The sequence below is a fragment of the Morchella importuna genome, assembly GCF_003444635.1.
Source record: "Morchella importuna strain M04M26 chromosome Unknown Morimp01GS003, whole genome shotgun sequence".
Lineage (NCBI taxonomy): Eukaryota > Fungi > Ascomycota > Pezizomycetes > Pezizales > Morchellaceae > Morchella > Morchella importuna.
In genome coordinates this window covers 8,376-21,527 of record NW_025763400.1, presented here as the reverse complement: position 1 = coordinate 21,527, position 13,152 = coordinate 8,376, and the positions used below count along the sequence as shown (strand labels likewise).

Genomic DNA, 13,152 nt, shown 5'->3' with positions numbered 1-13,152 from the left:
GAATGTCATTTGGACCATCGAAATCGCTGAAGATGGCTTCGTCTGCCCCAGAGAAATCTCGACCATCTTCGACCTCTCCACGTCTACCGTCTCCCCCACCATTCCCTGAGGTTCAAATCCCCGCCACCTCCACCACAAACTCAAAATCTGGTACCGCAGCCGCGACTACAAACTCGCTGATAGCCCCGCGCCGTATTCGCCCCGGCACCAAGTCCAAAAACATTGCGATTGGTCCGCCTCTCGTGCCATTCAATGAACTTGACTCTCCATTCCAACTTCAAGAGCATCTTGCCGCGCTTCTGTCATCAATCACATCACCGCCGGACTCAGACACCACCATCCCGCTGTCACGCGAGGCATGTGAAGCACTCGCTACACCGCCGGAGGGCGCTGAGGAGTCGCTGTGGTGCTATGAGCTTACGCGCCGATTGACCAGGGATCTCAATGTTTTACTTGTTGCGTTACTAAATGACAATTGCACTGCCTCTTCGTGCCCAGAGATGCGCGCAAGCGAATGGCAGTACCTGTGCGCGGTGCACGACCCGCCTAAGTCATGTTGCGCCATTGATTACTCTACGCATACCCTTGACCAAGCGGCCACTATGCTATGCACTCAAAAATATTTCCCTAGCAGGTTGAATTTAGGTGCAGGAAGTATCAAGCATTTGGGCAGCATCTTTAGGAGGCTCTATAGAATATTTGCGCATGCATGGTTTCAGCATAGAAGTGTATTTTGGGACGTGGAGAATGAGTTTGGTTTATATCTCGTGGGTTACACTTACCTAAAAGTTGGTGCTTCCTTTCTAATTGTATGGGCGATTAAATAGTTTTTTAAGACGGTCTCTGATCGTTACCATTTAATCCCTAAAGATAACCTAACTCTTCCACCAGAGGCAGAAGGTTTAAAATCAACTGATGATGAAGCGGATTTTGAGGAAGAAGAGATCGACGAGTTCGACCGCGGGACGGGAGAGCAAGGCCGTCGACAAGAGTTAGGCGGGGAACTCGAGGAAGATGATGGTGATGAAGATTATCCAGATAGTGACGAATCTGAATCTGATGAAGATGAAGAAGGAGAGCTCAGAAACGGGGAAGATGACGAGGATGAATTTGAGCTAGAAATGGATATCCATTTGTTGGAGGATGAGAAAAGCGAACTGGCAGGAATCGAAAATAATATAGACGAGAAAGATGAAGAAGAGCAGGATGCAGAGGAGATTGTTGAGAAATCACTCTTGCTCCTACCTGCCCCCCCGGAAAACGCCACATTGGCTTGTTTGAAGAGCCTATATGCACCTTCTCTTGCCGCCGCTTTCCAGCAGACTCCTTCTGAAGTATATTCGATTCTAGATGTAGCAATCCATGTACCTTTCCTATCCTCTTCCGCCACAATTTCTCGACGGAAAGTATTCGCAAAAACTCAAAGGCTTCTTGCAAGATTATATTCATCAGCATACTCCGCGGCTATCAAAGAAGGAAGGGAGGACCTCGTTGATGTCAGGATCGTGTTCTTGAGCAACACTGGCTTGAGCTTCGAAGATGAGAAGAAGATTCCAACTGGCATTTTCAATGGCCCAATCGTGAGTTTACGCAAACTTGCAGATTCGGGAAGGGAGTGGAAGAATATAGTTATCGCATCACCCCCACCAACGGAAGGCGAAGAGGATGGCGAAGGGGAAGGTGAAGTGATTGCGAATAACTTTTTGGAGTACTATCGTGATCAGGTCGGAACCGATACCGTCGTTCTCCGCTGTGATCTTGGCGAGATTCCGGAGAACCCTGAGGAAGAAGAATCAAGTGAAAAAGAACCAGAAGATGGAGAAGAGCACTCAATTGTAGCAGGTTTGTCCACAGTTGTCCGCTTTCTTGGTGATAATCACTAATGCAGTAGTACAGTTGGCGGAACATTCGACCACCTTCATCCAGGACATAAGCTCCTCTTGACAATGACCGCCTTCATTCTCTCTCCTCACGCACCGTCGCCGCGTCTAATAATCGGTATAACTGGAGCTAATATGCTCAAAAATAAGAAACACAGCAAATATCTTACCCCATGGTCTACCCGAACCCACCAGACACTCCAGTTCCTTCGTGGGATCCTCGATTTCGCCTCTCCTGACGAAATAAAATCCAATACTACCTCTTTGATGACACCCGAGCCAGAGAATGCGCTTCGCGCTTTCACTACACTATTTGCCGGCGCCCTTGTTGTAGAGACAGTCGAGATTGACGATCCTTATGGACCTACCACGACTAATGAGGACATCTCTGCACTTGTAGTGTCTGCTGAGAGTTCTCAAGGAGGAGAAGCTGTAAACGCCAAAAGGCGTGAGACTGGATTCAAGGAGCTAGAGGTTTTCTCTGTAGATGTTATTGACACTGATGCAGAAGGCGTGAAGATGAGTAGTACCGATATCAGAAGACGACTGGAGGAGAAGGATGCAATCGAGAATTAGTTGGTTCGGGTGGGTGTAATATTCAATTTGTAGACTACATAATATGTATGTAAGCCTGCAATTCTATAAAAGCCATGCCCGTTAAGGTTTGAGATCGGGAAGCGATTCGTTCTTGGGTTTCGATTTCGGGCTGGAATTTACATCAGCATACATGAATTATCACTCGTTTGGTCATATGAGATCGACGAAGTCCTCTTGTTTTCACTTTTTGAACAGAGTACATGTAGATACATGTAGGTCAAACTCTTGTGCGTAATGGTCATACACTATCACTCGTGGCTCTAGATTAAAGCCAGCAAGCAATTCTTTATGAGTCAGCTGTGCCAGGAAATAAGTAACTTGAGCAGTTTTTTCTTTCTTTCTGTAACCTACATATATCTATGTTTTACAGGCCGGTACCTTATTAATTTGACCCCCAATAGTAAGCTATACCATCAGTACTCTACGACAATTCGATTATATGGCAAAACCCCTTTCGCGCAGAAACATGGTAGATGAAGTGGCGAGAGCGCTAACTGCTTACGTTCAATGCATGCATCTCACTCGCTTGCTTCATGCTGACTGCCCTGACACAGGTCAAGTTAGTTTCCCTACTACTTGACATGATCTAATCTCTAATGTCGCCATTTCCTTATCTGATCACGTATTCCTTGAGCCTAGAATCCGGTAGATGAATAACATACCTCCCAGGTAGAGCTAGAGAGACCGTAGTGTAGTCACTGTAGTGGGCAATTCTCACTGTAGTGGGCAATATTAATTCTCACCGCAGCAAATCTTCTCGGCCACCACGTTCGCCGAATACGCGCTATCATAGTAACGGCAGCCAGCAGCGCGCCGAGAGAGGCGGCATACATGTATCCTTATAAGTTCGCATGCACTGAGCACTCCACTTATTGCAAAAGATCATCTCTAACACATTGCTAGCCCGTCTCAACTCAGCTGAGATAAAAAGCCTCAATAAACCGGATCTAATGAGTAGTTGACTAATAAAATTCATATATATTACATACATAAAACGGGTATGGACAGGTGCAATACACCGAATCAGTCTAAAAGACACAGTTCGTCCGTTAATTGGGCAGAATAGTAGCTGCAAGGAAACCAAGAAACTCAAAATCATGGATGGCCTGGGGACGCGCCCACTTTCATCCGCAGCTGGGCAAAAGTGAAGAATGCGTAGAGTACTCCATGGTACTCTATGTAGGTACATAGTGCACATGCTCAAATCTTGGTAGCCCAAGTTTCGCCTCAGCGAACTATGGCAGAGTAATGGGCATCCAAAACTTAGGGTTCAAAACGCGCCCACATACCAGATCTTACAAATCGTAACTGAACGGACAAATCAAAACCTTTCAATGGCCCAATCGCCCAGATATAACTGGTACCAGTGGAATTTCAAACTTGGGTCTGGGGTACAGCATCTGGAGATGCCAAAAGAGACTCCATGCATTGATATTCCAGTTTGTGTACTACGAACTTTGTCTCAATCGATCAGAGATACAATTCTGTAAGGGTTAGCGCCTCTCAAGCATTGAGACACATCGTCCGAAAACCCCCACCTTTCTCCCCGCTATTGTACCGAGTTTTTGAAATCTCCTCCAAGTTTTACGTTACAACCACGTTACACAGGCAGAAAAGTCTTTAACCATTAGGCTTCACAGCCCAAAATACCCCCTGCAGTCATGAGCTCCAACCCCGCCCCCCTTCTGGCAGGCCACCCCCCTCCAGAATACCTTCAGGCAAAAGCAGCCTTTGCCGGCCCCCTGCTCCACCAAGCGGACAGGCACAAACTCTTCAACAAAATGGGCCTAGAGGAGAAATCCCCGGCTATGGACGACCTCCTGCAGCTCATCACCTCCACCTTCAGCGCCCAAGATCCCTCCATGGACCCGGCCAAGGCCATCGTTAGCCTCCTCCTCGGCCTCTCAACCCAAGTCGAGAAACTCACTACGGAAGTCCGCACCCTAGCCGCGAGACACACCGCCGACGTCACCCTCCTCAACGCACGCATCAACAACCACACTCCCCACCACTCCCCAACCCCAGGCCCTCCGGCCCGCCCCCTCCACCAAAGGCAACCCGCTCACCAACCCCGCCAACCCCCCCGCCCCGCCATGCCTATCCCCCCCCCTCAAGCCACCCCGATCGAAGGAACAGAGCTCCACCTAAACGACCCCATCGAAACCATCGACCAAAACGGCAATAGACGCCTCCTCACCTATGCCGAGAAACTCAAACAACACCACGACAATTCCCGCCCCACTGTCCCCCCCCCCTCCACCCGGAATGCAGGCCCCCGCAGGCCCACAACACCCCAAACAGCAACAAACCTCCCCACCGCACAACGCCGGTTCTTCGCAACCAGGTCTAACCCCGCCCCCTTCCCGAACCACCAACAACTTGAGGCAAGACTCCCATCCGACCTCGGAAGAGTCCTGGCCAATGCAGGCCTCACCCACCCTCATACCGCCCTCCAAGTCCAGGTCAACCGCAATGGCACCGTTACCTGCACCGCCTCCCCCTCCACCCCTGCCAAAGACATCGCCCCCTACTTCCCCGGCCTCCTCGCAGTCCTGAACCTCGCCTGCAACGCATCTGAGAACCCACTCAACGAATTCCAGCTCGCACCGACTAATGTCGACTACGCTATCCATAACGTCCCCATCTTCGCCCTCGACGTCCCAGAGACGCTCTTCACTCCTCACCTCGCTGAAGCCATCGCCCTCACCACCGGAGCCTCAATCACCAAAGCCAGATACCTCACCAAACCCGAGAACAGAATCGGAAAAACTACCACCACAATTGTCGTCTCCATCCCTGCCGAGGATACGGACAAGATCGGAGACCAAATTCGCCTATTCGGACGCTCCCGCCGGTGTAATAAACTCTGGCCAGCGTCCCCTAATACCCTCTGCCGCAGGTGCGCCCGCCTAGGACACGCCACAGAAGGATGTCAATCGTCCTCACCCACATGCCCGCTCTGCGCAGGCAACCACCTCCGCAAAGACCATCGCTGCCCCAACCAAGCCTGCCCTAATGAAGGCCACCTCAAACCCGTCATCGAATGCTGCGCCACTTGGAAAGCCAAATGCATCAACTGCGCCGGCAACCACATCGCCTCCCTTAGAGAATGCCCTGCAAGGCGCTCCCGTACCCAGCCCGCTGCCACAGCGCCGGCCCCACGGGGCGCCACACCCGCCCCCCAGAACACTACAGGCAACCCCCCACCGGTCACCCTGCCACAACCCACCACCCCCCAGTCCACATCAGTACCCGCACCCCAACAAGAAGGATCTGCGGAAGAGGACTTAACCATGACGCAGTAATGCCGGCACGATCCTCCTCCCTCCCCTCCTCCCCCCCCCCTCATCCACCCATCGATCAGACATATCCAGCGGAGATCCTTCCAGCAATCTCTTTACAATAATCCAACTAAATTGCGCAAAAAGCAACGCAGTCTTCCTCTCGCTCTTCTCTTCCTTTTCCAAGCAACGCCCCCCCAAATCGTCGCAGTACAAGAACCCCTCACCATTCTCAACCGCCCTCTCAACGCACCAGGTTACGAATGCGTATTCCCACCAACAACAGAAGACGAACCCGTGTCAGTCGCCTTCTACATACACCTTGACTTCCTCCAACATACCTCATACTTCCCCATCAACTTCGATAGAGGCGACGTCTTCGGCATAGCCATCTACTGGAGAAATTCCGACACCCCCTCCCTCCCAGCACAACTCGAAATAGTAAATGCCTATAACCGACACATCTCACCTAGCAGAAGATCAATCCTCCCAGAGACGATATTCCGCAATACCCGAAACCCCTCCATCATCTGCGGAGACCTTAATATACACAACATCCGCACCGACCCTGAACGCACCATAAATAGAAGAGAGGAGTCACTCTCCTCCCCCTACTTCTCCACAGCTGCGGCCAATGGCTACTCCCTGCTCAATATCCCCGGCAGGATTACCAGAATCTCCCCCAACCCACTCCAAAGACATGGGGTTATCGACTTAGCCTTCGCAAACCCCCCCGCCCTCAATCTCTTCCACTCCTGGTCCAACAAGCTCCCCAATGCAGGATCCGACCACACCCCAATCAAACTACGATTCACCCTCTCCCCCAACATGACCTCCCCCCCCTCACTCATCCCCGACTGGAAAAAGGCCCCCTGGCCTGCAATCCAAGAAACCCTCCGCAAAACCTCCCTCCCCCCAATCTCATACCCCATCGACCACTGGTTTGGAAGCGCTCTAGCTACCATCACCGAACCAGTCCTCGCCGCCACCCCAACCAAAAGGCCGTCTTCATGGTCAAAGGCATGGTGGTCCCCTCACCTTTCAACACTCCGACGGATCTTCAACTCTGTCGCCAGAGCATACAGAAAGGGGCTGTCACCCCCTTCGAATACAAAGCCGCCCGCAACGCATACTTCTCGGCCATCCAAGAAGCCAAGAAGAGGCACTGGAACGACCACATAGCCCAGGCCGACTCACAGCAGGTTTGGGCACTCAGAAAATCCACGATCCGGAACAAGGAAACTAAACTCCCCAAATTCCCAAACGCTTCCTCCCCAGCCGAGGTCAACCAAGCCCTCATATCCCACTTCTTCCCCCCCCAACCAAACCCCAACCCGGCACCACAACCTGGCTTCTTCCCTGACACCCCAGAAGTGACAGCCATCGAAGTAGCCAAAGCACTAGCCGCCTCCTCAAACAACTCAGCACCAGGCCCGGACACGTTCCCCCCCGTAGCCTGGAAAAGAATCCACCAAGGAAACCCATCCCTCATCCCCCAACTCCTCACCCCCCTCCTCAGAAGCGGATATCACCCGGTAGCGCTTAAGAGCGCCCTCGGGGTCATCCTCCCCAAGCCCAACAAGCCAGACTACAATTCCCCCGCCGCCTATCGGATCATTGTCCTCCTCGAGACAGTCTCGAAAATACTCGAACGGATAGTGACATACCGCCTTCACGCTTTCGCCTCCTCATCCCGCCTCATACACCCCCACCAATGCGGTTCGATCAAAGGACTGTCTACAGCGGACGCCGCAACCACTCTCCTACACGAAGTCAGGCTCCTCCAACGCGGGGGCCTGAAGGTCTCGTCCCTCTTCTTAGACGTCAAAGGGGGTTTCGATCACGTCATCCCCTCCGTCCTCGCAGATACCCTCCGCAGCAAAAACACTCCTCCGTATATGGTCCAATGGGTCCTCTCGTTCCTCTCGGATCGCAAATGCACCCTCCTCTTCCCAGGCGGCCCACGAGCCTCCCTGCTTGTAGCCGTTGGAGTACCTCAGGGCTCCCCTATCTCACCGCTACTATTCTGCATATATGTAGCACCACTACATATAGACCCGACCCCTGGCATCACCATCTCATACGTAGACGACTTCGCTTTCACAGTCGCCTCCACATCCTACCAACAAAACATCAACCTGCTAGAAAACGCCTTCCTAAGGGCAACAGACACAGGCACCCCACGCAACATCCACTTCTCCCTCCCCAAAACAGACCTCATTCACTGGCGCACCAGCGCTGACAGAAGCGAACCCTCTTCTCTCCCCATCACACTCAACCGGACCCCGCTCAACCCCAAAAGGGAAATCCGCTGGCTGGGCCTACAACTTACCGACAACCTCAACACATTTAATCACTTCTCCAAAAGATGTGCCTCGGCACAAGCCTCCTTCGCCATCATAAGAGGCTTTGCCTCAGCTGGCAAAGGCCTCACTCCCCTTAACTGCCGACGCCTTGCAGTCATGGCAATTCTCCCCATGCTCACATACGGCGCCTCCGTACTCATCCCCACCGCCCGGGCACTCAAAAGGCTCGAAACCACCTGGCACTCAGTTCTCAGATGGGTCACCAACTGTTTCAGATCAACCCCCCTCTCCATCCTACAAGCCGAAACATCCTTCCCTCCGCTCGCCCTCTACATCCCCTCCCTACGCATAAGATATGCCGCCAGAATCCAGGCCGCATCCCCCGCATACAATCCAGTCACCGCACGCACCCCAGACTCCTTCCATACTCTCTCCACCTACAGGGAGACCTCCCACCGACATCTACTAAGAGGCCGCCCAAACCCCCCCGTCAACTGGAACTCAACCAGAAGAGGGGTAGCCCGCCTCCCCATAGATGACCTCTGCCACACACTACTCACCAACTCCCCCACTTTCTCCCAGAATCCCAACTCCATCCACCCAGGCCTGGCGCTCTCCATTAAAAGAGACACCCTGCAAATCTGGAGGAATAACCCCCTCCCAGACTACTATAAGTTCCCAATCAGCATACGCCCCCACCCCCACCTCAAACTCGACCGCTTTATCGCAGGTCGCATATGCCAAATGCGCGCCCACAAAAGCTACCTAGCGGCTCACCCAACATGGATGACCCAGGACCTCCCCCCAACATGCCCCAGATGCCTTCTCGAAGACGAAGACCTCGAACATGCCATCCTACGCTGCCCTGAGCGCAGCCCCCAGAGGGCAACCCACATACCCTTCGCAAAGTCTCTAGATGACCTCTGGTCACCTCCCGCCTCACTAGCAGCCCTCTCCTCATACATAAGAGCCACTAAAACCGGGTACCCCCCACAAATGGGCCCGCCCATGTCGCCACCTTATGATTTATCCTCAGACTCCGACCTCACCTCTATCTCATCAAGCTCGGCTTAGGCCACCCACGCCCACACCAGGCCCAAGAACCCGGCCACAAGCGTCACGACCCCGACTCCTAAAAGGGTCCGCTTCCCTGCTCTCTTTTGTTCTCTTCTCTCTTATGTCCTGCCATAGTTTGCATAGCTGGTACAAAAGTACATCGCCCCAGATGGGGACGTCCGAATTTCTTAGCTTGCTGGCCAGTAGGAGGATTGCCAGGGTCTCTTCTCAACGTCTGCTTCATGTATACTGATAGTTCTCCTTTGTCCCGTTTACTTCGGCGGTTTGGTAGGGGAGGGGTGTTGTTCACGCCATAGCCTAGGCTCCATGCGATATTCTTGTACCCAGAAATAAATGAAACACTGATTTAAAAAAAATAAAAAAAAAAAATCGTCCGAAAACCCCTCTTTTTGAGGCACGGAAATTCAAAATACCTGAATCCATGTGCCAGGCTGTTGTAGGTACATAATGATAGATGGATCGTACAATGGCCTCAAGGGCCCATTTCTATAATACGTGTCTGAGGAGCTTTCCAAAGTCTTCAATACTTTGCGCTCATCTTCAACTAGATTTTATTCCTCTGTACCTGATGTTTTCGTTTGAATACTAGGTATCGCAATATAAAATCACACGTGTATTTTTCAATATGGGTTTGACTAGGGCTCTCCGCTCAGAATGCTGCCATGGAGAAATCTAGTTGGTTTTCATAACTTTCATGCTAAGTAATCAGATGCTGAAAGATCTAGAGCTCTTGATTGTTTGAAAAGTACTGAGCTCCATTGACGGAAAGTCCACTCGGCCGCTTCGGGATCCGGTAGCACGCAGCCGTAAGATGCTTTTTTCTTTCGTGGGGGAAGCATGCACCTACATACAGACCCTGCCCCACAGCATCACCCACCACCTGTATTTCACCTGTGCCTGGAAGTTAACTTTTTGGATCGAGCGAGTTTGATCCATCCGATATTTCAATTCTAATACATAGGTGTTCCCGGATGCCTTTTCTTAGATGTTTTTTCAAAAGTAGATATAAAGAAGGCCAATTCCTTTCTCGAGTCCTCATAATTTGTCGAGTCAACTACTTTCTATATCATATCATACCTATAAGATTAGTACATACCTGTCTTCCGTGAATATTAAAGAAGACAAATCAGCCAGAAAAGAAGCCAAACCGCCAGCACCAGTATCAATGTCGGGCAGAATCAGGTCATTGTTCCAGGGGTTTCGTTCTGTCGACGTAAAAGAAAAGTATAGTAGTCCCCCTGCGACAGGGTTTTCAAGCGGCAACGGCTCCAAGCATGACTCTTCAGTCATTAGACAACTTCCTCCCACTCCTCCAGAAGAAAACGACCACAGTCAACTAAAAGCCTTCGATCTCCAACCACAACACATCAACCAGAAGAACATACCTATCCGCTCCTTTAGTAGCACCGAAAGAAACGAATCAAACACAAACATGTCTGACGCTCGTGAAATTGAGGTCAATGGCCTACACTACACCCTTTCCAACGCTCTGAGTCTCTCAGCATCCCCAAATTCAACTTTCCACTCTCCCTCTGGATCTTACATGTCCCGTATGACCTCTCGTCCCTCAGCAAAGCAATTGAAACCTTTCAACACCCAAGACATCAAGATCCTCCTCCTCGAGAACGTCAACGTTGCTGCTAGGGAGATTCTTGAGTCTCAAGGCTATCAGGTCGAGTTCCACAAGGCTTCGTTGCCTGAGGACGAGCTCATTGAGAAGATCCGGTTAGTCATTGTTCTCTCCCCCCCACCTCATAAATTTTTTTTCTGCTTTGTCCTTGGATTCCGTCATGACCCTGGTCATTTTTTGTGTCACCCCGCAACCCTTATCGATAACCGGAAAAACATAGACCCTGTCGTCGCTAACCTTTCTGTCGTAGTGATGTTCACGTAATTGGTATTCGCTCAAAAACCAAGCTCTCGGAGAAGGTCTTGCGGGAGGCAAAGAACCTTCTTGTCATTGGATGCTTCTGCATTGGGACCAACCAGGTCGATCTCGAGTTTGCTGCAAAGCATGGAGTTACTGTTTTCAACTCTCCCTTTAGTAACTCTAGAAGTGTCGCCGAGCTCGTCATCGCCGAAATCATTGTTTTGGCCAGACAGCTAGGAGACCGCTCTAATGAGATGCACAATGGTACCTGGAACAAGGTCAGCAACAAGTGCTGGGAAATTCGTGGAAAAACTCTCGGTACGTTATACCTTAACAATCCTTGCACAGTTAATACCAATATATGCGCGAAACTGACTTGACAAAGGTATAATCGGGTACGGCCATATTGGATCTCAGCTCTCAGTCCTGAGCGAGGCTATGGGAATGAAGGTTATCTACTACGATGTTGTCCCTCTCATGGCCCTCGGATCAGCCAAGCAAGTCCCTACTCTTAAGGACCTTCTCAAACAGGCCGATTTTGTCACCCTCCATGTCCCGGAGCTCCCGGAAACCAAGAACTTGATCGGCGCCGAACAGCTGTCATACATGAAGAACGGAAGCTACCTAATCAATGCCAGCCGTGGTAGTGTTGTTGACATTCCCGCTTTGGTGTAAGTCCTTCGCTAGAATATCCGGTAATAATTTTTACTAAGAGTTCGCGTAGTGAGGCTATGCGTTCTGGACACATCGCTGGTGCCGCTCTTGATGTCTACCCTTCAGAGCCAGCAGCAAACGGAGACTACTTTAACTCAACCCTTAACACTTGGGGTGACGACTTGAGATCACTCAAGAACCTTATTCTTTCTCCCCACATTGGTGGTTCAACCGAGGAGGCCCAGAGTGCAATTGGTGTTGAGGTTGGTGAGGCATTGGTCCGCTACATCAACGATGGAAGCACAATTGGTAAGCAGTCCTACCTTTCATTTTATATGCTTTGCTAAAATAACGATCTTCAGGAGCTGTAAACATGCCTGAAGTCAGCTTGCGTGGGCTCACTCTGGCCGAGGAGAACCATGTTCGTGTTATCTTCATCCACAGCAACAGGCCCGGTGTTTTGCGACAAGTCAATTCGATTCTCGGAGACCACAACGTGGATAAACAGATGTCTGACAGTCGTGGTGATGTTGCGTACTTGATGGCTGATATCAGTGACGTCAACGCTGGTGACATCAAGAGCTTATACGAGAACTTAGAGAGCTTGAGCTGTAAGTGCCTTATATCTAGGACTATAATAGATTTACTTCGGATGCATAGCTAACCTCCTCTACAGCTAAAATAATGACCAGAGTGCTTTATTAGACGCTTGTGATTTTCACATTTTCCAAGGGTTTCTTGGGTTATTAGAAAGAAACCCAGTATATACATGACTGGGGAGAAAAGGTTGGGAGTGGTTTCATTTGTTTGGGTTTTATTTTTGTTTTGGCTATTTAGGTGTATAACCTATCAAAGTGCTCATTTATCTGACACTTCTTTGCTGCCTACTGTTTCAACAAACATGGGCTTTGGTTTTCTTATAAATTTTCGGGGCGGAATCCATAACCATGGTTCTATGCATTTTCGGGCGTTCGATTCAACTTGGTGGAAAATGGGAACCACGTGTGTGGGCGGATGGAAAACATGTTTCACTAGTGTTGAGTTTGTGTGAGCAGTGAGAAGAAATATAAAGGCCTTCAACACGGTAACAAATTGTAAACATAATCCTGTTAGCAAATGGGTACGATCTTTCTTGCATGATAGGGATGGTTAGAGGAGAATGAGTTTACAGCTTCATTGGCTTTTGTTGGCGAGGCATGGGCTGCATGGTGTTTTCTGTCGCCTTTGATACTGGTGAAATATTTTCACTGCAGGACAAACTTGGTTCTCAGCTCTATCCTTATCAATCAATCTCTTACAAACAAAAAGGCACGCGAGCACTAATATGACGTTCTCTAGACCTGTCTCCCGATCTATCGACACTCAAGATTGTTTGTGTTCTCTTTAGTCATAACCGGACCATGGGCCAGGTAAATCCATGGCTATTCATCCGCTGTATTTGCCTTATTACTGGGCAGTAGTTCACTCAAGTTTCTTCGTGTCGCCCA

General features: G+C 50.4%; 3 protein-coding genes across 3 annotated transcripts; all 3 read left to right on the top strand.

The window, feature by feature from the left end:
• Window positions 1–2: 2 nt before the first annotated feature.
• On the top strand, window positions 3–2,456 carry LAJ45_01528 (uncharacterized protein; the record flags this gene model as incomplete). The annotated part of the gene is made up of 3 exons (XM_046111121.1): window positions 3–767; window positions 828–1,842; window positions 1,897–2,456. The coding sequence occupies 3 exons, from the start codon at window positions 3–5 to the stop codon at window positions 2,454–2,456; spliced, it is 2,340 nt and encodes a 779-aa protein (XP_045975065.1).
• A 1,682-nt stretch (window positions 2,457–4,138) lies between these two features.
• LAJ45_01527 (uncharacterized protein) lies at window positions 4,139–5,782 on the top strand (the record flags this gene model as incomplete). Its single annotated transcript, XM_046111120.1, has 1 exon — window positions 4,139–5,782. One exon carries the CDS (start codon window positions 4,139–4,141, stop codon window positions 5,780–5,782), a length of 1,644 nt encoding a protein of 547 aa, XP_045975064.1.
• A 4,524-nt stretch (window positions 5,783–10,306) lies between these two features.
• Window positions 10,307–12,370, top strand: LAJ45_01526 (uncharacterized protein; the record flags this gene model as incomplete). Its single annotated transcript, XM_046111119.1, has 6 exons — window positions 10,307–10,866; window positions 11,022–11,329; window positions 11,397–11,682; window positions 11,736–11,974; window positions 12,028–12,276; window positions 12,342–12,370. The coding sequence occupies 6 exons, from the start codon at window positions 10,307–10,309 to the stop codon at window positions 12,368–12,370; spliced, it is 1,671 nt and encodes a 556-aa protein (XP_045975063.1).
• Between the last annotated feature and the right edge of the window lie 782 nt (window positions 12,371–13,152).